Source organism: Podarcis filfolensis (genome assembly GCF_964270895.1).
Source record: "Podarcis filfolensis genome assembly, chromosome: 2".
Taxonomy (NCBI): Eukaryota; Metazoa; Chordata; class Lepidosauria; order Squamata; family Lacertidae; genus Podarcis; species Podarcis filfolensis.
Window position 1 is genome coordinate 44,440,392 of NC_139605.1, and position 24,773 is coordinate 44,465,164.

At 41.8% G+C, this 24,773-nt stretch overlaps 2 protein-coding genes across 11 annotated transcripts in view; one reads left to right on the plus strand and one right to left on the minus strand.

Annotated features, from left to right (window-relative positions):
* The window catches only part of BICD2 (BICD cargo adaptor 2), an 85,039-nt gene extending 76,001 nt beyond the window's left edge, over window positions 1–9,038 (plus strand). Inside the window, exons 6-8 of one of the 3 annotated variants that reach the window (XM_083603021.1) lie at window positions 203–354; window positions 2,935–3,145; window positions 6,694–9,038. In XM_083603021.1, coding sequence (XP_083459147.1) covers window positions 203–354; window positions 2,935–3,145; window positions 6,694–6,699 — 369 coding nt within the window. In that variant the 3' untranslated portion in view covers window positions 6,700–9,038. Of the gene's footprint in view, window positions 1–202; window positions 355–2,934 lie in introns of all 3 variants that reach the window. The other 2 variants (XM_083603022.1, XM_083603020.1) reach the window with 2 other exon arrangements.
* Window positions 9,039–9,976: 938 nt separating this feature from the next.
* LOC310757662 (uncharacterized protein) lies at window positions 9,977–24,721 on the minus strand. 8 transcript variants are annotated; one of them, XR_014545371.1, is made up of 5 exons: window positions 16,318–16,783; window positions 15,169–15,285; window positions 14,338–14,412; window positions 12,467–12,574; window positions 9,977–11,233 (listed from the first exon to the last, which is right to left on the minus strand). XR_014545371.1 is itself a non-coding variant. In XM_083603171.1 (5 exons), exons 2-5 carry the CDS (start codon window positions 16,320–16,322, stop codon window positions 11,014–11,016), a joined length of 408 nt encoding a protein of 135 aa, XP_083459297.1. In that variant the 5' UTR covers window positions 16,323–16,425; window positions 24,632–24,721; the 3' UTR covers window positions 9,977–11,013. The 8 variants fall into 8 exon arrangements, 3 of the variants coding, with proteins under 3 accessions (XP_083459297.1, XP_083459298.1, XP_083459299.1); XR_014545372.1 differs by having other exon boundaries at window positions 12,467–12,599; XM_083603171.1 differs by lacking the exon at window positions 15,169–15,285 and adding an exon at window positions 24,632–24,721 and having other exon boundaries at window positions 16,318–16,425.
* Between the last annotated feature and the right edge of the window lie 52 nt (window positions 24,722–24,773).

Below are 24,773 nucleotides of genomic sequence, written 5' to 3' on the forward strand. Positions count from 1 at the left end.
TAATAGTCTCTTCACACGTGCACAATACACTAAGGTAGACTACTACCTTAGGGTACTCATTGGCGATTCTGTGTTCAGATCCTGGTAAAGGTTCCAAACAGGTGTGGAACTCTGATGTTCTTGGATGTTCTCCGTTTCTTAATTCTCTATAATCCCATTAACTGTGACTATTTTCTTTTGCTGTTTTCGGTAAACTTTTAAGACAGCAGAAGTTGCTCTGGCCAACTTGAAAAGCAAGTATGAAAATGAAAAGGCCATGGTTACAGAGACCATGATGAAGCTGCGTAATGAGCTGAAGGCTTTAAAAGAAGATGCTGCTACCTTCTCTTCTCTGAGGGCCATGTTTGCTACCAGGTAAAATACATTGAAACGTCAGCAGAAGTTGGTAACGGGGGGGAACAAATAGAACTTGCTACAGTACCAATGTACCCTGGGAAATGGACCGATACAAGCTTCCTCAGTGGCCATGTTTGGTGGTAGCACCATGAACCATAGTCAGATGAATTAGCTTGTGCTCCTTCACTCCTTGAGCAGAGTAACAAACCACAGAGCTGGTAGCTTAGCTTTATATCCAAAGCAGCACTCATGGATTGTTTTCCCCACAAAAAAGTAGCTTCCCAGTCATGGTTGGTTTGGTAGAAGCAAACTGTCAGAGCTGGTTTGAATACCACATGAAGCCAACTGCTCCATGGTTTGTTTTCCTCACTCAAGGAAGGGAAGAGTGAAGCAGGGAGGGCTTGAGCTGAATGCATAAGCACTTAGCTTGTGCACAAGGTAATCTGCCTACTCTGTGGTTTATTATGGCAAGAATCACATCTCAACATGGCCAATGAATTCTGTGTGTGTGTGTGTGTGTGTGTGTGTGTGTGTGTGTGTGTGAAAGAGAGAGAGAGAGAAATTATATTGCACACTAAGGATGCAGATCTATACTAGAGAGTAAGTCCCATTGAACACAATGACACCCAAGTTTACGTGCATAAGATCATGCTGCTAAATACACATTTTTTCTGAATTTACACAAAAGTAAGGCCTTCAAAAATGTTACACTTGCTCAGCCTGCAACACACACAGAGAGAATCGCAGCAGTTGAATTTGTGTCTTTTTTACCATATGAAAGCAAGAAGGTCCAACAATGGCAGTCGTGTGTGTGCACATGGGATACCTAACTTAAATAGCACTGGAAGTCATGCACAGCAATCTGTAAGGTCTTTATCCAGACCAGAAGGCACAGTATCTCTTTTTTGAAGCTGTTTCCTAGCTGTTATGTTAGAGCTGCCTTTATGCTTACATAAAACGTATTAGGGATGCCTTCCAGCAAGGGAAAAGCAATAAATTGAAATTATGGTGTCCTGAACTAACATATGAGGATGAGCAATGCAGAGCTACAGTATAGCTGTGGTTTTAAAATATCGCAATAGTTCTGAATGCATGCCTAGGCTCTGAGGGGAAGGGCGCTCAGTGGTTGAGCATTTGTCTTGTAAGCAGAAGGTCCCAGTTTCAATCCCTGGCATCTCCAGATAGGGCTGGGCGAGGCTCTTGCCTGAAGTCCTGGAGAGCAGCTGCCAGTCAGTGTAGACAATACTGAGCTAGATGGACGAAAGGTCTGACTCAGTATAAGGCAGCTTCTTCTGCTCCTGTGTAACAGACACCAGTATGAGCCTTGAACTGCAGCTTAGGTTACTGATAAAATTACAAACACATTTCAGTAGTGGAATTATAAGGTGTGTAGTAACATTCAGAGTGGAATTGCCTTAGTATCTGGATCTTCATAATATATATTTTGTCTGAATGAAGAAGTTTCTGAATTGCATTAAATTATGGCCAGCACTTAACCTAGTTTACTAGCATGAAATAAATAAATAAAACCCCAAGGAGTTTTTTGTTTTTGAAACAATGAAAATGTCACAAAGGTGTGAGCAAACTTCCATGTTCTCCAGAACTATTCAGATGTTATGTCAAGCAAAACAGGGCCAGGGTGTAGAAGAATCTAGGCATGATCTTGTTGCCCCCAAAGTCTGCAGTTAAAGCCATCTTAAAATGAAACAGGATTAGGAGTCTTGCTAGGTGAAAGACAGATTGCAGAATGCACCCAGGACTACTGGAGCTAAGAAGCAAAAACCGGAAAGCTCAGTTGGTTAGAGCATGGTGCTGATAACAACAAGGTTGCAGGTTCGATCCCCATATGGGACAGCTACATATTCTTGCATCGCAGGGGGTTGGACTAGATGTTCCTCAGGGTCCCTTTCAGCTCTGCAACTCTGATTCTATCATTCCCCATTGCTGAAAATGTAAAATCACATACTTTATTCAGTTCTGTCTCCAGCCTTAAGAAAAAACAACACTCAGGCCTTTGTGAAGCAGAGAGCAGAAGAGAAGGGAAAGATTGTATTCTTTTATATTAGCAATGCTGGAGATTTATATGAGGTGCCTAACCATATACAGAGTCAACAGATGCCGACTTGGTAATATTACCTATTGATTGAAGGATATGTAACTCCTCAAATTACTGTGTGTGTTTGGGGGTTCACTTGCTAAAAGTACATGTCAACATCAAAATCTTGTGCTCTCTATGAAAACCTTGCATCTCATAGCCTTTGGGACACAGCAGTCTTGGAACTGATTAATCTCAATTACTTCTGTAAGTCATGAAAGCCATATACTTCCATAATCGGTCAAACATGTAAGCCAGGAACTCGTGGATCTCAGTTATAGCAACCTTCCCAAGCTGAAAGATCTATTTTGCCCCTTCAGAGTCCCTAGAAGCTGCTGCAGCTGAGATCAGTATGCTCTCTTGACATGTAAGTGCCTGCTATCTGTACGAGTAGCTGTCCTTTGTGAGTCCAAAGAATGTGTCTGAAAGTTAATACGTGAACCAACTCTTGGATGCTGGTAGCAAAAAAGCCGTGCTGCTTTAAAAGCTCTTTCTCATTGCAGGTGTGACGAGTATGTCACCCAGCTGGACGAAATGCAACGCCAGCTTGCCGCGGCCGAAGACGAAAAGAAGACGCTGAACTCCTTGCTCCGTATGGCCATCCAGCAAAAGCTGGCTTTGACCCAGCGCCTTGAGCATCTTGAGCTGGACCATGAGCAGTCCAAAAGGGTGCGCACAAAATCTGCTTCCAAAGCCAAGAGTAGTAACCCCAGTGTAAGTCACATACGGTCATGCGGAGACAGATCCGAAGGATCTGTGCTTAATAACCAGGTGTTTTGCAGCGAGAAGTATAAGATCTATTGCGATTAAGAAGGCAAAAAGAGAGAAAGAGAGAGAGAGGGGCCATAAATATGCATCTGATGTTTGTGCTGTTTGAATGTCAGCATAAATCCCCACTATATTAATGTTGCGGTGGTGCGTGGCTTTGTACTAGTATGTTGTTAAACCATGTAATACAGGTTGTATTATAGTGGTCTTAACTGTAACTGATTCACAAGCATGGGGAGGGGGGATGCTGTTAACAAGCTAATGATGGAAAAGCACTTGGCTGTTTCCAGAAGGAGCGACTTTGGTTTTGCTGTTTATGGGTAAGTGTTAAAGGTGCAGGCCAGGTGTACGACGCCTGGCGTTACTAACTGTAGCTTGTCTAGCGCAGATGTGATCCTTTCCCCTGGATTCTAAGCAGTTCTTCAAGCAATGGAGATAATTTCATTGGCAAGAGCCATCTCCTTGTTTAATACGCCTGCAAAGTGGTGAAATGCAGTGCTTAAAAATTAGATGTGTAATGTTGGGTGTAAAGAAATCTGTGTTTTGAACCAGAAACGAATCTAAATTAAATCTGCTATAGCAGGTAGTTGCTTTCATTCTTACCACTTAGCAAAAGCCAAAAAAAGCTTTCTTATAAGCTGTTAAGAGCTAGGACAACCTAGGAGGAAGGATACCTTCTGAAATTCCTGGGTTTCCTTCCTTGCTTCGCTTCAGAGGGTTAACCTGTTGAAAATTGCACAATTAAAAAAGAGAGAGAGAGAGGAGATTCTGGAACGCAACTTTACACTAAAAGAAAGCAAAATTAGGATCTCAGTGTTTCAGAACAGTTATGTTGTGGGACAATACCATATACTACAAAGATTTCTGTAGTATCATGTTGTTGTTGCTTCTGGCAGTGTAATTTGCCAGGAAGAAGGTGCATTACATATTGGGCACCGTCCAGCCAAAGTTAGTCTAACTTTAAATCTCCTTGATTTTCATTGAGAAAGTTAAACAAGTGTTTAACTCTCTTTTGTTTCAATCAATGAGATTTTAAAGCACGTAAGGTCATGCTCATTATTACTATATCTGCACCGTATACGTGTACAGAATTAATAGGAGTGTGTTCTAGTATTGTCAAGTTGCAATGCATTTCTCCTTAACTGTCAGTATTAAGGCTTAATAGGATAGTATTACAGAGCTCTGTCTTTTGTTCAAGCAAAAAAGAAAAAAAAGATGAAATAAAATTGCATTTTTAATGCAAGCACACATTTCACAGGGCTCTACATTCTAGGCACAGGAAATAAAAAAATAACCAGTTTATTCTTGTTTTTACATAATTATGAAGTAGGTTAGTAAATGCATATTCATCTATAAAAAAGATGATTTGTCCATTATTGAACTTTTAAGGGGCCTTTTTGGCCACTTAATTTCAATAAGTTTTGATAATATTTGTTTTTTTAAAAAAGTGTACTTCATAATTGGTGCCTATAGAAATTGTAATGATACAAGACTGGGAGTGGGGAATGATGCTTTTTAAATTGTGATAAATTTAAGGAGCACAACAAGGCACATTTTTGTAAAGAAAAAGAAACAAAACAATTCAAAAGTGCCTAGCCTCAAACTTTATTTTAATGTAAAGCCCTGTTCATTTTGTACTCTTTTCAAATAACTTTGTATGCTTAGAATACTACTAAGAAGTAATGGAGGACAGCACAGCTGCGCCTGCTGACCCTAGTAATATTCCCCTCCTCCCAAAGCCATGCTAAGAATAACAGTAATCTTGGTGTTGTTACTGCCTCATCTTACATTATTCTTTTTAGATGATTAGCAGCTTGCTTCCTCTGTATTGCCGCTCTGCCTATAAAGTAGTTAGGAGATATAGAAGTGTTACTGTAATGTAATAAGGGGAGTGTTTTCTGTTTTCCTGGCAGAAGGAAGCAGAGTGGTGCTTGGACCCCTCAAGAGATTAGGAACAAAAACAAATTGCAAAAAAAATGCAAGGAGGAAAAAAAAATTAAGCAGAGAATCCGGCAGCTAGAAATCACACAATTGACATTACATCTGCCGATGTATAAACAATTCTGAACGATCCAGTTTTAATGTATTGCTGAAGAATCGGCAAACACATTATTAAAAGAAAAATTGGTGTCAGAACAGCAAGCCTCATAGACCTCACTTTATTACTACATTTGCAGAAAACACAGCCTATTCTCCTGATTTTGAGCTTTAATAGCAGGCTTTGATATTTTTAGAAGCAGAACACCTTTTAGCAAATGTTCAGTCCTGCTTTTCTCCTCTTTGATGCACAATAATCCAAAAGGCCTTTTGAACCCACCCCTTTTGAAACAAAATGCCTTGGACATAACTAGGCATTTAGAATACGGAACTATTTTGCTCCATTAGTAGCAGTGGTTGCTATTGCTTTCGCATTGATGGGGAGCTGATAATAACCTTTCTAAATATATCCTTTTCTCTGGTGGTGCTTGTAACACAAGAATACTCAGGTGGGGGTGGGGGGGGGAGAAAAGGAAGTTTTATGGAATTGATAGCATTGGCAAGTTTTCAAGTTCACTGGAATGAAATAGGGAAGTCTCAGTGTTTGTGAGATGGTGACAGTGTCTATCAGTGTCTGTTCATATTGCTCAAGACAGCATATTTACAGTTTTCAGCTGGCTTACTAACAATTTCCATGGTGATCTCTATGGCTGTTTTACGACCACAAAGGCTTTGCACCCTTTTACGTCTGGAGTATTCAGAGTCGCTGTGCCTAGCTTGCGTTCCGAAGCAGCCCAGATGCACTCTGACATTTGTCAGTTTCCTGTGCCCGGATTGGTTTTAAACTTGCTAGGAAGAGAAACTCTGAATAATCCCCAGGTGATTTTCTTCTTCTTGTGTGTAAGCTTTGATAAAAGATGTTTGGGACAGGCTTCCTCAGACTAACTCCTGCTAAATCAGTGTCTCGGTTTTTTGTTTTTAAAAAATGCTCTCTTTTTTTGCTCTTGTTGAGTTGGGATACAGCATGGAAAACATACTAAGCCATCACCTACCTCTACAAAGCAGGACTTTTCTCCTGGATGACTTCCTGTTCTGTTCATTGGCTGGCATGATACACTGACTGAGCTGCATGTTTCCGGAGGGGCTGCGCTATGCTTCATTGATAAGTTCCCTCGCGTACTCACCGCTGCCTACTTACCACTTGAGTAGCATATTGATTCAGGACTTGTAAGGAACTTTTCTTCCTGCACAGCTTTTGCTAACAGTGTGCGTCAGAGCATTGTTCCAGATGCTTGAAAAGCACATGTGAGCTGCATCGACTGCTTTACCTTAGAAGACTAACAGGTTCCCCTCAGCTGACTAACGTGCGATGGAGCTCTTGCAGCACACCCCTGTGTGTATTTGAAGTTTTCCGTTCTTGAGTTGAAGAATAATGACCAGGCTTTTTTCTTTTCTTTTTTTTTCATTTCTAATGTTTTTTGTGTTCTTTTTCTTTCCCCCCACTTTCCACTTTCCAGCTGTAGAGTAGCTCCCGGAGAAGCCTATTGCAACTGTGCAACTTCGTACCTTAGCCTGTGTCGTTGTGGTTAGAAGTGGCGGTAGCCTGTTGCACAAAGAATGGAAACCATTGACCATGAACCTCTCTTTCCCTTCCCCCCTAAAAAAGGCAAAAACCACATAATTTTTAATATGCAACACGCATTGTTGGGTATTCTTCCCCCTCGCTTTTTTTCTTTTTGGCATATTATGTCTGGATACAAACAAACAAAGCTTTATCCTTTTAAGTGCTGCTGCAGGAAGAAAACTTACAAATGCTGAAGAAACCTACTTCATCATCTGATAATTGCCATGGTAGCTTATTATGGCCTATTAGAAAGGTTCACATGGGTATTATTATTATTATTATTTTGTAACTGTCATTATAGAGCATTCATGTAAAACAACAACAACAACCAACAATGGTCTGATTGTTTAAACCTGTGCACTTTTAATATTTTGCTATTTACTTTAACGTCTTTTTATTCTTTTTTTGTAGAAGAGTTTATATGAAAAGGGGGGTGGGGAAAATCCAGTGACTTATGCGCATAGTCTCTCTCCATTTTGGACTTGTGCTTGCTGTTTTCCCATCCGCATGTGGCAGAGTTATATGATCTACGCTGTTTTGCTCTACGCTGTGTTTAGAAAAGAACTTCCAACACAACCCAGGAGTTCTGCTAAACTGTATATGTGCTGTGCACCAGCAGCTTTTTTCTTTCTTTCTTTCTTTCTTTCTTATAAAATGTTAAGCTTTATCTGTTTTAAATTACTGATTTTTAACTGCCATGTTAATTGAGAAATCCAGGGTATTCAAATTCTGGGGTTTTTTCATATTGTATTATTATTCTTAGGAATAGTTCAATGTAACAAGAAGAAAACTTGACTTTGCTCTGGTTAAAACAGTTATAGGCACTTGAAAAGAAATATTAGTGTTACCTATAAATTCCAGAATGTCTGGGTTTTAGGAAAATCTTAATGGTGTATGATTGGTTAACAGAATTTTATACAACTATTATACCACTTAAATTCCAAATTGGAATTGTTTTTGTTACTACTTTGTTTTATTGTGCCAAATTGTGGTACATTTTAGAAAGACAAATTCTAAAGTTGTCAGTGCTAGGGTGTTCTATTTCAGCGCCTTTTTGTGATTTAATTGTTGCCAGTAGTGCCTTTCATAATTTTAAAGGGAGAAGCCTAGGCTAGCTTAGTCTGTTCGAAAAGAAAGGAACCACGGCTTTGGAACCTAGTCACGATGTGGAGCAATAAGTGCAAACTCCCCTGCCGCACATTTTTTTTTTTTAATGGGTAGACCTACTATAGAGATGATATATGCGCAAATTGTAAAAAATTCTGTTAGTCAATGATACTTCATCATGCAAATTCAGGGGCATAGAAGAAAAGAACAAGCAGACAACTATTAAAAGACGAAGAAGAAGAAAAGAAACACCCCAAAATATACTTTGCGAACCAAACGAACTTTATTGAACAAAATAAGAAGCAAGATGTATTAACACATTTGTGGTTGCAGTACAGAGGTTGTTTTGGGAATATTGGTGTTCTGGTAGCTTTGTATGGTGGTGGATCAGTTAACCATAGTATTGTTTGCAAATGTGGAGAAGAAGAAGAAGAACAATGCATTTAATATTTTTTTCTCTTGCATGTTGTATCTAATCCATGGTGATTTCAGGAAACAGAAACTGAGATGTGCATCAACAAAGATGGACCTACTGGTGCTATTTGTTGAGGGTAACTTTGAATGATCAAATTTGGTACTTTTCAGGGGAGGAGAAACCACCTTCCTTTAAAAAGAAAAGAAAAGAAAAAAAGAGTAGAAATTGTAATAATAAATGACGTGGGGAAAAGATTTCTGTTTGCTGGAAGAAACTTTATTATTCCTAGAGGTGGGGACATATATTTTCATCTTTTTTTTTGGTTACAGTATTGATTCATAAGTGGTATGATTACATTTTAAAATTACATCTCTATGTGGGTATTTATTTGAAATGTCAAAGTACTGTATTATGTTTTTACGTGCATTATCTTTTAGTGGTGGATTGGTCTTCGTTTCATTGTCATATGCATGTACTCTTGCCAAGTAACCTTTACACAGACTTGGGGGGGAAAGGAAGCTAATATAATTGCTTAAAAGGAAGACATGAAACTGATTAAGGTACAGCTCTTGTGTTAATTTGATAATTTTAGGAGGTGTAGAAGACAAAAACAAATTAATTCCAAATTAATCCAAAAAGAGTGCATGTTGTGTAGGAAAGCAATCTACCTGTGTAAAGGTAGTCATATTGGCAGTATCAATAAAGGAGAAAGAAGAGTTTCTGGCTGGTTTCTTTTTGAATTGCACAACTTTTGTTTGCTGAAGTATTTGTAGACCTCTTAACAGTACCCCTTTTATTTCAATGGGAGAGGTTGAAACGTGTGTATATAACACTCCCATTGAAATTAATGAGACTTAGAATGGCTTCCGTCCTGCTTTTAGATGTACATCCAGGACTGGCACAAGACATTTTGAGGCCTGAAGCGAAGGACAAGATGGTGCCCCCGCAAGGCACATACAGAAGCCAATTGGACTGACAGTTGAACTTTGCTCCAGTACTGGTGAAAGGCCAGTGTTTTCCACTGCACTTGAGGGCAGCAGGCTAGGGGGTACAACACAGGCCACATGGCACTCACAGCTCCGGCCACTAGCCGCACCTCATCATCTGCCGCCTGAGGCAGCTGGCTCACTCTCCCTTATCATAGGGCTAGCTCTGTGCACACCAATGATTCTTGAAGTGGGCACATGCTGCTCTTGGGATTTTTAATGAAGATGATTGCATGCTACCGACAGAATGACATTTCCTTCAAGTACCTTGCTCAGCAATGATCGAACAGAGAACCAATATTGGTGTACTTGCTCTGGAGAGCCAGCAATAGCCACACCTGTTGAAAGGGGAGGAGCTTGAAACTCTTCAGAACATGTCAAATTTTGTTTACTCAAAGCAGGATATGCTTGTTGACTGGTATCCATTCATTCAACCGAGATTATTCATGGCCAAATGATAGGCAATACTTGCATGAGATATGGTAATTGGTTCCAGGAATCAACTAGGTAAGTAGAGTCTTCTGTCTGTGGGTGGCACATGTTTGGATTATCTGTGGCTTGCACTTCTGAGATGCCCCTGCTACCACACTGAAACTCTCATTACTCAGAGCAAAAGCAAACCACACACATAGTTTGGGAGCGTATAGAAAGTATCGGCTGAACCAAGCTTCTTGATAACAGATCTTTATTGTTGATCCAATATAACTTATATTAAAAAACAAGCCTTTCTGCTTTTGGATATGGAACAGAAAAGGTTGTATGGATTTATTCCAGCAGCCGTGATAGCAAATCTAAATCAATGTACCTGTTAATAAAATAGTTCATTAGGAGAAACATTTAGCCCACATCAAAAACAATACCTATTTATCTTGGCACACATTTTCTCTTTCCCTTTCTTATGTTGAATTGGGTGTTTCAGGTTTACATGAAGCAAAAGGAAGGGTGTCATCAGTAATAACACTATTAAGGGTTTGATTTTAGATGCAGGTCTGATTATTGTTGTTAAACAAGGGCTTACAAGCTTGCATCTTTGCAAAGGGTAGAACTTCAGCCTGACAGATGTTGCTCTGCTTAATCTCAGGGCAAGGAACCTTCTATTAACCTAACGCTTACTCCCACCTGCCATGAACAATCAACAATTTAATGCTGAGTGCTTGTTGCCTGCCTATAGTGACGCTCTTCACAGACAAAAAAAATAATCGAATTATAGTGTAGACATTTGTTATGAGAGCAAGACTGAGTTTAAAAGAACTAGGTGGCTGATCTGTTGAGCTGCTGAATTCCATCACTCTTTTGTTAACTTCAGGGAATGCTGGAATTATTTGCCTTCCTGGCATGCCACATTGCGGAAGAATATGGATTTTCTGTAGCCCACGTTCCTGACTCTGAAAAGGGAGATGGCAGCAGTGATGCATTCTCTTGCCTAGGGGGATGTAAAAAGTGAATTCATTTTGGCAGGAAGTGCAACACTACCTAGATATTATAAAGGAACCAGCACTCATGGGCAACATTTCTACCCAGAAACAATGCACCCAGCTACCATGACACCACAAAAGTGATAAAAGCCATAGGTTGGGCTGTGCCACAAAGTCCTAGTTAAGCACATCCTTTGAACATACTGGGCAACCTTCATTGCTTTGTATCTGCAACCAGCGCTGTACTATTTCCCTAGCACATTTGCACATAATATTAGGCATAGATGATATTAAATTAGATGCACAGTTAATATTAGAGGGTGGAGGGTGGGGAACAATCTGAAGCTGGCAAAGAATGCAGAGGGTCTCAGCCTCCCTTCCACTTGTGCAGCCTTCCAACACTCATTTTCAAATATTCCAAATATGGAACACCATTTCTGTCTGAAGTGACTGATAGGCAGGTGAGAGGGCAGTTCTTCAGAGCAGCAAACCAAGTTGACAGCCCTGTCGCTGAAGGAAGAAACCAATAAAAAGGAGAAAGAAAACACATCAAGTGGAAGGTGTTCATTTATGTCAGAAACATTTTCACTGTATTATTTATTATAAGCTGCTTTGAAGCTTCATGAGATAAGAGGAGTAAAAATAGGCAGTATGATGCCATGTTTTGCAGCCACACAGTTTTGTTTATTGTCTTTTCTTAGATATGCTGTGACTACATTGTCCTTGAAGGATAGTTCTCAACCCGTCCAACACATTTAGCGGAACTAGCAATCTGCGGTTAAGACAGTGATCCTTATTTTCAAGTAAATATGGCGGAATTCGGCTATACAGCACTAGAATCAGACCACCACCATAATCCTTTCCAATGCCAAATGTGGTGGTCCAGTGGAGATAGACTTTAAAAAATGTGTTAAAAGGCAGGGGCAAAATGGACTGACAGACAAAGATTCATCCTTTATGATGTTTTAAAACTGCCACACGATTTGAGAGTGATTTCCCCCTGCTCTTGTTTCCATCTGAAATCTTGGCACTCCATTTTCTTTTACTTCTAATTCCACATAAATCCCTATTACTAGGGTATTTTATCTGGCATTGTAGAGTGCTTCACATTTTGCTATCTGCAGTTCTCACAACAACCATATACTGTAAAGAAGATCATAAATTTGGAGATATTGCAGATTGTGGGGTGGGCTTTCTAAAAATAGGGTCTGCGGCTTGCAAAAATTAAGCGACCCAGTGCTGTGTTTTTTTGTTTTTGTTTTTTTGGTTTTTTTAGGAAAAGGTGCTGGAACTCACCATGAACTCCCTTGAATGGCAATGGTGCCCACCTGAGCTGTGCCGGAACTGAGTTCTGGTGAGTTCCATCTAAAAAGCCCTGAAGCCACATAAAACAGTTGTTTCAGCTGGGCTGCAGGTTGAGAGTCCGTGGCTTGGAGACAGAGCACATACTTTGCATTGCAATGGTGTTGGGTTCGCTTCCTGTCATCTCCAGCTAAAGCCATAGTAGGAGAACCTCAGGCCTGGGGCTGGATGGAGCCTGAGCAGGCCCCTCTGGCCCTCAGGGCTAGCCATGTCATCTACCTCCCAGACCACACCCCTTCCTGGCGCTGCTCTATGCCCTATCCAATGCTTTTACCTGGCCCTTGAACTAGGCTAATGCCTCTTGTTTGCCTGGGTAGAAGAAGACACAGCTAGCTGGACTTTAGCCTTCTGTACAATGGTACAAGCTGCCTCCCTGCTCACCTTTGCCTTTGGTTCCTGCTCACTGTTGACATGTGGTCCACATGGCTTCTAGTTCCCCAGGAGGAATGTGTCCTGTCACTGAAAGTCAGAAGACCCCAGGTTGCAGAGCTGGAAAAGAGCCAAGCCAGAGCCACTGTCAGTAGAAAATACAAAATGTGATAAACAAATTATATAGTTGTAAGACATTTTCACCCAAGGTTATTTATATTGTTTTTAAATCATATTGACAGATACGCTTATTCATGAAAGAGATTAATTGCGTTGTTCTCTCCTCAAAAGAAAAAGGCACCTCAGGTTGTATAAAACTCATGAACAGGAAAACAAAACCTTCACAACTAAATCTTCAAAAATAATTTTGCATGCGCATGTATGTCCTCCATACTGCACAGAATGCATTATTATCCCTCAATGTCCTTGTGTCATAAACTACCAGCACTAGCATTGCAACAATTCAGGCATTGCTAGCAGTTTATTCCTGTTAGCCTAGACAAGTGTCATTATCACCTTCTGCAAATTTATTGGCTATTCTGGGCAGTTTGATAGAACCACTTCCTGACATCTCCTCTTTCTGCAACTGCTCTTTATCACAACCAATGACAGCAGGGCTATCTATACAGGGAATGTGATACCTGGAGCCTCTTTCTCCTCCAGGTTTTCCTTCCTGTGTATCTTGTTTGCTTCTTACTCAGATGTCACATCTGGCTTGCTTTTTCTAAGATATTTTTAGGTGAAAAGTGGAGCGAGTCTCTCTGTGTGAATGAATCACCGTACATGTTTTTCATTTTATACAGGGGGCCATAAACATGGGAGTCATCTTCCTCTATTTGATACAGTATTGGGTATGGATGTTAAAAAAAATTAAATTCCCTGTTGATTGACTATTTGTTAAAACCAAGTATATACCACTTTTCATTTCAAAAAGTACAAAGTCAGTTCAGAAACAAAGCAATAACAAAATAATATAAGAATAAAAAACAGCTCAGTAAAAGTTTAGTAGTGAAGCTCACACCATTGTTTCCCAGCCTAGACTTACATTTGAGTAAAAGGGAATAAAAGGACTATTATTATTATTATTATTATTGTATACTGCCCTTCATCTGAAGATCAGGGGGTGATTCACAACATAGAACCCAAAATACATAATAAAACAAGAAAAAAACAATAACCCCATCCCACAAACACATTTAAAAGGGCATAGAATGTTGATCAGCCAAAGTCCTGGTTAAAGAAAAACATTTTCACCTGGCACCTAAAGATATGTAATGAAGGCGCTGGTGAACCTCTCTGTGGAGAGATATTACAAGTGGGAAGCCACCACAGAAAAGGCCCGTTCTCATGTTGCCACCCTCCAGACCTCTCACAGTGGAGGGTCCAAGTCGGTTCATATGGGAAGAGATGGTCCTTGAGGAATTGTGGTCCTAAACCATTTAAGGCTTTATAGGTCAAAACCTCACTTTGAATTGAGCCTGGAAACTAATTGACAGCCAGTGCAGTTGGGCCAGGATCCATTGTAATATGCTCATACCACCTTGCCCTGAATTCACCTAGCCACTGAATTCTGCACCAGCTAAAGTTTCTGAATCATCTTCAGAGGATGCCCAATGTATAACATGTTGCTGTAATCTAACCTAGAGGTTACCAGAGCATAGATGACAGAAGTTAAACTATGCCTGTCCAGACAGGGGTGTAGCTGAGCCACCAGCTGAAACTGATAGAAGCCACCTGAGTGAGCCTCAGGCAACAGCAGAGGATACAGAAGTACCCTTGAGCTATGTGCCCACTCCTTCAGAGTGAGTGGAACCCCTCAAGAGCAGGCAACCTGCCACCCATCCAGTCTAGGGAAACACCTACTAACAGTACCTCAATCTTACCTGGATTCAGTTTGTTCCCTCTCTTCCATCACATTACTGAGGCAAGACAACAGTCCAGCACATCCACTGCCACACCTGCAGATGAAAAGGAGAAGTAGAGCTGCTCTTATCAAACTTGGGACTATTTTTAGTTCATTTTTTTAAAAAAATATTTATATATCCTTCTTCATGGAAAACTCCAGGTGGTTTACAACAATTAAATAAAAACCATGCTGTATAAGAACACACCCACCCCACCAGAAAATCCACAGTAACAAAATTAAAATACTGTTAGCTAGGCAATTACAGCAGCGAATGTTTAGAAAACACAGAACACTACAATATTCACCATGTCTACTCAGAAGTTAGATTGCAGCCCAGTTCTTCAGCAAGCACCTAAAACCAGTCAACGTTTGTGCTTGCCTAACATCCAGTGCAGGTAGGGGATCTGAATGCAATTGTAAATAGACTACCAGGAGGTGTGCTTTTCTGATCACTGCCCTTGGACAATTATTCTCAAGTAGCTTTTCTCTGCTTTACTCTCTCTTTTACAAAGCATACTGAGTACATGGATGACGAATATTTGGCCCTTGAATTCAGGATTGTTATGATGTAGCATTTAGCAGGAGGATCTTTTCTTCTGTTTCCAAATGTACTTATTCTAAAGATCTCAGATGGCTCTCTTCCATGCAGAAACTGGCTCTCTTCCATGCAGAAACTGCTAGGTACTTTTTAATACTAGCGAGAAACTCAAGGAAACATTCCTATGCAATGAATTAAAGAATTAAAAATAATCAGAAGACATGCTACAAAGGGACCACTAGATGGTAGTACTGCACAAAATAGTCTTACAACAATCAATGCAAGTAGATGGAGATGTCAAGCAGCTGTATTAAATTCCCTTCTATTTGGGGCACTTGACTCCTCACTGCACCATCATCCTTCACTGTGTCTCAGAAGAAATGTTTCCTTTGCAAAAAAAGAAAGAAAAGTTGTTATTTGTGTATGGTTTTTTTCAATAGGATAGGACCATGCGATCTTCTGAGATACACATCTTTCTTAAACTGGTAATACTTGGGATTTTGGCTTTTAAAGGGTGAGGCATTTTTTTCAAGCATGGACCCTTGCATGCATCTAAACAAATATATGATGGTTCCACAAGGTATTATTGAAGTTCTGGGCCACAGCTCTTCATGTGTTGTTTTCAATTTAAACTTGCTTTTGTGTAATGTTCACTAGATGTTAGCCAGCAGAATTCTCTGGAGAAGGGAAGACCCTCTGAAAGAGACTGGTGTGTGTTTGTATGTGTCTTGGGAAGGTGCTTGGGGGAAGAGAAGGAGGAGAAGTCTTGCTGCATAAGCAGAAATCCATTTAGGTGATATTGGATATTATTCCCCACTGTATTTGGAGTGTACAATCCAAGGAAGAAAGTAGAGTGGTACCTCCGGTTACCTTCGCTTCAGGTTACAGACTCCGCTAACCCAGAAATAGTACCTAGGGTTAAGAACTTTGCTTCAGGATGAGAACAGAAATCATGCTCCAGTGGTGCGGTGGCAGCAGGAGGCCCATTAGCTAAAGTGGTGCTTCAGGTTAAGAACAGTTTCAGGTTAAGAATGGACCTCCGGAATGAATTAAGTACTTTACCCGAGGTACCACTGTATGTATTTTCTGTGGCCTACAGTAGTTACCCTGCTTCTGTGAGTTGCTATAAATATTGGCAAGCTAACAAATACTGTATCTGGCATCATTTATGCCTTTCTTAAATTATATAAAATCTCTGGATATCATGCGTGTGTGCTGCTTGCCTCCTGGGCGTAGAAAATCAGCTGATGAACTAGAGCTGGACTTCAAAGCTTCTGCTTTCCAGTGGTAAGCCTACAAAGGAACTCCGCTTCATCTGCCCAACTTTTATTATTTTATTTAAATATGTTAATTTGATACAGCAAACAAACAGAAGGCCTGTAAAAAGTTCTTCATTGCTACAGTGTAGGTTAGGCTCACCTCATAAATCCTTTATTTCTTGTATACAATATTTAAGGGAGGGATCATCAACTGGAGGTCCCAGGCTAAATCTGACCATATGAGAAGCTTTGCCTCCTTCCCTGTTACCTAGAATTAAAGAAATTGGCAGCTATGCTAACAGAACTCGATGCAAGTCTATGAACTCTGTCCTCCCATAGTAGCCATCCAGAAAAACTAGCTACTGACCACAATTTTTTTTTAAAAAAGATGTTTACACTGAAACCTAAACATTTTTACTAGAGTGTAAAAAAGCTAAAGCTAAAGGACCCCTGGATGGTTAAGTCTAGTCAAAGGCGACTATAGGGCTGTGGCACTCATCTTGCTTTCAGGCCGAGGGAGACGGCGTTCGTCCACAGACAGCTTTCCATGTCATGTGGCCAGCATGACTAAATTGCTTCTGGTGCAACAGAACACTGTGACAGAAACCAGAGCGCACGGAAATGCCATTTACCTTCCCACCGCAGCGGTACCTATTTATCTACTCACATGGGTGTGCTTTTGAACTGCTAAGTTGGCAGGAGCTGGGGCAGAGCAACGGGAGCTCACCCTGTCACAGGGATTTGAACCATTCTTGCCAAGGCCAAGAGGCTCAGTCAGAATGCTTAGGGTTGATACTGTTATTACTGTTATTTCAGCGATGAGGGATGGTTATCAGCATGAAATTATAGCATCATAATGTGTGAGCTAGTGCTGTGCGTAATGGCAAGGATCAGGAGACCTCATATGTATTTTTCTCCTCTTGATCTCAGTAGTTCAGCAGGAAGGCATCACCAGCTGCCATCTATATTGGTCATCACTCTAATCTAAATTATATTTGTGTGACCACCTGCCTTTGGCCTTGAAGCAGCCAATTGCTTGGCTCGCCACTGTCGCTCTGAAGAGCAGAGGCAGCAGATGTGATAGATGATCAAATATTTGCTTTGATGGTAAATAAGAGGGTGGAGGAGACAACAAGGACTGCATATACAAGAATGGTTAGCATTGTCTAGGTGTGCTTAAACAAATAAATGTCAAAGTGGTTTGTTAACAACAGAAGTGCAGTAAACAAGAGTATTTTCATGACAAAGAGGTCTCTCACGCCATTTTTGGGAAAGCATGATATCCTTGAGAATGCATTATCCTGTATCCATCTGCCCATATATTAACATCAGAGGAAGATAACTTTCCTGGTGGTTGCTGGAGAGGTGTGTAGTGGAGGACAACAACAATTTCTCCATGCATGCCTCTAAAGAGAGGGAATTCTAGAGTTAGGGAGCAATCTCACACCCCACCAACATGTGCAAGACTTGCCAGCAAGACTGCAAGCTGCTCAGAGTAGCAGGGAAAGTTCCCCTCTTCTGGGGAGGCCTGGACAGCACTTGCTTGAGGCCTTCTGGACCCCTGAAAAGCACACTCTGTATGTTCTTTATTGTATAGTCATACATAACTCTGAAGCATAGATGTGCGCATGAGGTGTGTCAGCAACACTCTAATGCTCAGGCAGACCCCCCCTTTTTTAAGGGGGAGGGGGGATCAAGGGAAGCAGAGGGATGCAGGAAAGATAAAGAGGCTGGAACAGATCTGCAGCTTCTGCCTGCATCTGTCTCTGGTGATTGGCTCCAGCAGCAGCAATAATGGAGGAAGAGGAACTTCCTCCTCTGCAGGATTCATTCCAGCCTTTTTCTTCTGCCTGTGCCTGTCACTGTCTCGTGGCTCTGTCTCCATTGGAGCTTTGCTGGCCACCTTTTGCAGAGAGGTCCATGGGAGTGAGGGGCTGCTTGTGTGGTGAGCAAACAAGGAGAAAGAGGAGTCACCCAGCCCTTGGCCATCCCGATCTGTCCTGCTCTGGTCAACTTGGCACAGATCTTCTTCTCTGTGGGAAAAATCTCTCTTTTTTGGTTTCTTGACCACTTTTGTTGTGGTCTTCATGTTGGCTTTTTGCCTCTGTGCCTCTTCCTTGTCCTTATTTATTTGTCTTGTTGTTTCCCATACCACCACTCCCTTCTTCCTTTGTTGAAATAAATAATCCCAATGCTCTTAAGGAATAATGTCTTAAGGCAACACCCCTTTCATATTCCAGTGATAGAAATCTTACTAATGGACGCCACTAGTCTGGCTGTGAGTGCTCCAGTAAGGAAGAAAAGTACTCCCCCTGCTGGTCTCCTACTGGGTCTAAGCCTGATACTATACAGCAGTGGTTTTCAACTAGTGCTGTGGCACTCTGGGGTGCCTTGAATGATGGTCAGGGGTGCCGCGGGCAACACTGGCCTCTGTCCCTCTTTCCTTCCCTCCCTTCTCTGATGCCGTCTCATGTCTCTGTCTCCCAAAGGCTTGCATAGCTGTTTGTTGCAACAGCCCCAGCTACAAGCTCCCCAGGCAAATGGTGCCTCTGGGGTTGGCCAGGGGGTGCTTCCCAGGCCCCTGTGGGGCAGTGTGAGGAGGCACCTCTCTTTGGGCAAGGGGGGCAGCTCAGAGACCAGGGGTGGCAGCTGCGGCTGCCCAGAGGAGAGGAGAAGAGGCTGAGGGAACCCTCCACAAGGGACGGTGTTTGAAAAGGGGTGAAGGGCTGCCAGCTCTGCAGGCAAGGGGTGACACAACTGGGCTCCTGAGCCCCACAGGGATGCTGCAGGAAGAATGTAGTTGGTCAAGGGAGCTGTGGACTCAAAAAGCTTGAAAACCTTCTATACAGCAATGAGTTTTGCAGTAACAGCAGCAATGTCAGTGTGACCACATTGTGTGGTGAAGTGACTAGACTACTGAAGTTAAATATGAAGCTTGCCATGTGATGTAAGGCTAATTGACTGCTTTCTCTGCCTAATTTCCTCAGGAAGCTTTTATTCTCTTTGAGTATTGTATACACCCTTACACACACACACACACACACACACACACACAAACACAATCGGTTGCATACACAAGAAGAGCCGCGAGCAAGTTCCTTGAAATGGGCTATTTGTGAAGGGCATCATCAGAAGTATTAACTTATGGCAAATAACAACATTATTAACACAAAAAACCTGCTCAAGTCAGCTGTTTCCTGAAAACAAAATAAAAACAAAACAATAGTATTTTACAAACCAGAGCATTTGAGTGCTTTACAGATCAAAATGTTTAGGTAATTTTGAGACGTTGCTTGCTGTTTGAAGTAAAGACATAATACTTGTGCTAAGGACAAACATCCCTGTTAGGCTGAAATCCCACTGCATTGAATGGGACTGATTCAGAAGAAGCCATCCATTGGATCAGGCTGCACACAGCAACAGAGCCTACCGTGGCAGCAGTTCATACAAGTGCACCCTACTGATCTAGTTGCATGTGCGCATGTACCCTTGGAGCTTGTGCACAGGTGAGCTGCTCCATGAATTCCAATAAAGGTAGCCGAAACGTATGTGTGAATTGTGGACATGTGAACCATCTCTCTGCATTTAAATGAATAGGACAGCTTTGTGGGCAGAGAACTGTGTGTGTTGCTTGATCCGGGGGTCCTGTGTTCATCTCCTTCTTACCCAGGAAGTCTTAATAGCAAGCAGTTGCTGTAGTATTTTTTCCAGCCTATTCCTCTAGCCCCAGCCATATCTGTTTCCTGAGCTATAGACTGCTTGACGAGTTATTATAAACTTGCACTCTAAAAGCCATTTCTTAGTATACATTTCAGTTTTCTGCATCCAGAATAACATCATAGAGTTTGGTGTAAGTGTAACTGTGCTTCCCATTTGTGGCATAATTGTGGCACTGCTTTGCTGTTTGTTTACATGTGATAGGATCTCAGTCCAAAGAACTACAGTAGCAAAGTTCATAAATATTCAGGGTACAACAATTTTAATTCATCTTCATGAGAAAAATTCTTGTTTAAGGAAGTGGGCTCTAATTTAAAATCCTGCCATTTATAAATAGGGAGCTGTTGCACAAAGGAAGCACTTTGTACATTCAGTAGAGTATCATATGATGGCAAAAGCACATGAGGGTCACCCTAAGGATTACCTCATACAGCAGTGAATGAAACACATATCTCTTAAATGAAAATTGTGTCAGGAGAAACTATCTACTTTCAGATGTTGTGGTTTATAGTCTCTGATGACTCATAAAATGCAGAGGAATTTATATGTATAGATTTATTTATCATGAGCATATTTTGGGAATCTTCAGTAATGTGAAAAGCACACCACCAGGAAGAACAGAACTGTGCACAAAATGTTTTCCTTCTGGATCAATATCAATGCATTACGGTCAGCATTATGTGTGTTGCTGCTCTTGTGGAGTAAGGAGACAATGAAGAAAAGCTCCACATTAAAATATTTCATTTTGCACCAGAGACTGAAAAATAAAATCTGAACTAAAGCAGCTATCCTCATTTACTGGAAATACTGTGTTTACAATGATAACCTCAAATCAAGTATCACATGCCACAGATTCTATTATCTCCGGCTCTAATTGCGAGATGGGAAGTACCAGGAAATGTCTCACTTAACTCAGTGACAAAACATGATTAGGACTGAGCTGTTTGTCAAATCATTGCTGAAGAAGTGGAAAATCGTAACAGAAACTTGTAACGCCTACCTGCATGAAATGTACTCCAAAGAATGGTCGACATGACAGATGTGGAATCCTAATACACAGGAAGTACCATGAAGTGCAGCTTTTAAAGGGTATTTTGACACTGCTTACTAATAAAATATATAGTTGGTGTTGTATATGAATGCTTAAGTCCTTTTCCCCTATAGTAATAACACTGCCTCTCCGTGATTATTTGCATTTTCATTAGCTGCCAGAGACTACGATTTATTAAGTATAACCTAAATTTTTAGTCATTCTGGCAGGTTCTCTTTTCTGATGTGATTTGTAATGTCAACTCTACTGCAGAATATTAGATGGCAGCAATGAGTAATAGATGAGCCTTACATTTTGCCTTGGGAGGCAAATAAAATTCAAACCACATTAGTTAAGGAGCACTGGAGTTGAACTCCTTCCCCTCCTCCCCTACCCACCCAGGTTTTGTAGTGTTTCCTGTGGCAGCTTAAAGGAAACCACAAGCACTGAAAGATCATCAACCCTGTTCTTTCATCAATGAGATAAATAAGCCTTGTTTTAATTCCACACTGGCTTTCCAGAATTAATGGTATTGCCACACTGATAATCATCCCCTCCTCCTCTCCAAGAAACCAAACACAGGAAATACACTTTTGGCCTGATCCTACAAAGCTGTTATGTCATTCCCATATGTATAAGCACAGGGCTCCCCCCTCCCCAAGCCGGAACTTTCCAGAACTCAGTTCTGCCACCTCTCAGGTGGGTGCCCATTGCCACTGTAAAAAAAAACACAAGGGTGGTATTCATAGGGTGGTATTTCTTGAAAAATAGCACCATATAAGTATTTGTTCATAAAAAACAGCAAATATCATGGCAAAATAATGCATCTTCCTTGTTTCTCTGTTCCCATGATGCCCAACTTTAAATCCCAACACTAGCTTTATGTCCACTCCTGGATCCTGCATAAATCCCTTGTCCTTACCTTCAAAGCTCGGGTCCTCCCCACACCATCTTACTACTCTTATGACCCAAACCACGCTTTCTTGTCACCTTTAGTCCTCCAGCTCTGCCTCTTGACCATCTGCTCCCTCAAAGGACTCCCCCCCTTTTGTTGTTATGCTTGTAACAACCTATGTCTTGTAACCTGAACTGCAACCCTTTTTGGCTGAAGAAGCAGGGTAAAAAAAAAAGCTTTAAACAAACAAACAAACAAACAAACACATGTGTTTATCCGACCCAACATGTTTCTCTCTAATCTGGCACATAATTTTAATCTAATTAATTGCTACGAGTTTCTCCATTATCATCCTGAGACTATTAGAGGCAAGAAGGCACCCTTCAGAAAATGGAAGTCTTGTCCAAATGAGAAGAAAAGAGAAGACCAACTTTGGCAAAAGGAATGTAAGCAGACAAGAAGGAATGCATAAGAAAAATTCAAGGAGTGCATTGCTAAAAACAAAAAAGATAAGCATAAAAAACCCACTTTAATTACATTAGTAGACAGCAAGAGACTGGCGAGGGAGGTGGCGGAACGCTTGGATGACAAGGGAGTCAAAGGTGATACAAGTGTGAGTTCAAGTGCTATGGGTCACATCCAACCTGTACGTTTAATGCACTTGGCTACCCCCAAAGAATCCTGGGGACTGTTTACCTCTCACTGAGCCACAGTTCCCAGAACACTTCACTACAGTTCCCAAGATTCTTTGCAGGGAGTCATGTGCTTTAAATGTATGGTGCGGAAGTGACCCCGTTGCTTAGGATCAGATATTCCTCTTTCTTTTCTAGTACAGTAGTACCTCGGGTTAATACTTAATTCATTCCGGAGGTCTGTTCTTAACCTGGACTGTTTGGTATGTTTGGGATGGTAGCTAGAGGCATGTAGATATGTTTGTCGGTCAGTTGGTTTACGGTATAAGGTGGTGTCTATGCGTCCATCCTGTATTTTTATACCTGAAACTGTTCTTAACCTGAAGCACCACTTTAGCTAATGGGGCCTCCTGCTGCCGCCACGCCGCCGGAGCACGATTTCTGTTCTCATCCTGAAGCAAAGTTCTTAACCCGAGGTACTATTTCTGGGTTAGCGGAGTCTGTAACCTGAAGCATATGTAACCTGAAGCGTATGTAACCCAAGGTCCCACTGTACAGATATACACTAGGATGCCAGAGCAAGACAATTTGAGGAAGTAAAGTGATGGCCAGGACTATTTTTTCATATACTTAAATCCATGTTCGAATAATAGAATTGTAGAGTTGGAAGGGACCCTGAGGGTCCAAAAATGCTTTTTTAAAAAAGTGTTTTTAAAAATACATTGAATTTTCCATAAAGCTCACCATCGCCATCTAGTGTCACATTGTATATTGCACTTAAAATACACTTAAAATGTTCTATTTGCAGCTGTACAGCTGTGTCTAGTCTAATCCACTGCAATGCAAGAATCACAACACACAGTCTCCCATCCAATTTGAAACCATACTGGACACTGCTTGGCTTTGCAAATGTGCTAGCAGTTTCATTGCTGCCAGTTGTGTGTACATACCTTAACGTACTGTGACTGAAAGCTAGGAACTTAAAAGTGGTAGTGGGAAATACTTTTCAGGGTGCATCTAGTACCCATCAGCACCATCACCAAGGCACAGAGATGTCACGGGGCATCTCCTGGGCCGATGCCTCCTCATTTCAGAAGGTGGGGTTGCCCATACGTCAGCGGCAGTGTCCGGGTGGAGATCAATAAAATGTCCAGGAAAAATAGGATGTATGGCAGCCCATGCCAGCAGTGCTGTTGTTCGATAAAAATAGCGCAACAACTTTTCAGCTCAGATTTTCACTGTTTGAAATATGGCAACCCTACAAAAAGTAACGGCCAGTTCAATCTTCACTCAATGCTGCGTATCAGAGTGGTGCCCCTTGCTCAGCTGATGTATTTATGTTGATAGGGCATTTACTGTTTACATATTAAGCTGTATTTAAATGAACTAATGTGCTTTGTTTTAGTGCTTCTTGTTCTGGGATTGTGCAGACAATGATGAGCACATTCAAATACAGTCATACCTCGGGTTGAAGTAGCTTCGGGATAAGTATTTTCGGGTTGCGCGCTGCGGCAACCTAGAAGTAACGGAGCGTGTTACTTCCGGTTTTCGCCACTCGCGCATGCGCAAATGGTCAAAATGACGTCACGCGCATGCGCAAAAGCAGCAAATTGCGACCCGCGGGTTGCGTTCGCTTCTGGATGCGAACAGGGCTCTGGAACGGATCCCGTTCGCATCCAGAGGCACCACTGTAAATAAGTAAACAATATAAAATAAGGATTGGTCTGGCCCTGCCCAGGGCACCCATTACTCAAATATTTGCCAGGTGTTATCACTTTCCTTCACCTCTCATAGGCAGGCATCTTGGCAGAAGACCTGGCAGTAAGACTCCCTCTCCCAAATTACTCCAAGAGTGCAGAACACTGAGGAATATTTCTTGTTTTATCTTAAAAGAACAACAGAGTCTTACCATAAGCCCCCTGTTGCTTTTGCTGCACCAGGCTTCGGAGGGGCTACTCTTTGCCCTCCAACAAAAGACCAAAGGCAAAACTTTTCTCTAAGTTGGGACCCCCCCCTCCCCTCCCCAGGCAGCTCAGGCCTTCTTTTTACCCACAATCCCCCCGACTTTTAGCGAGGAGGCCAGAAGAGGCTTCTCGCTCTTCCCGACTGTGGGATGCGAGCGGGGAGTGGAAGAAACCTGAACCCAAAAGGCGCCCACCCCCTTTCCCCGCTCCCGCCAGCCTCTGTGCTGCGGCTGCACCTGGCGCCTTGGCAGGCTGGGCACGTTCCTCCCCGCCCGGCCCGCACGCCTTTGTCGGCCGGCCCCCAACCGGGGCAGCGCACGAGCCTGGCTCGCGGCGGCGGCGAGGGGGTGTGGAAGGCGAGGCGGGCGCCTGTGTGCG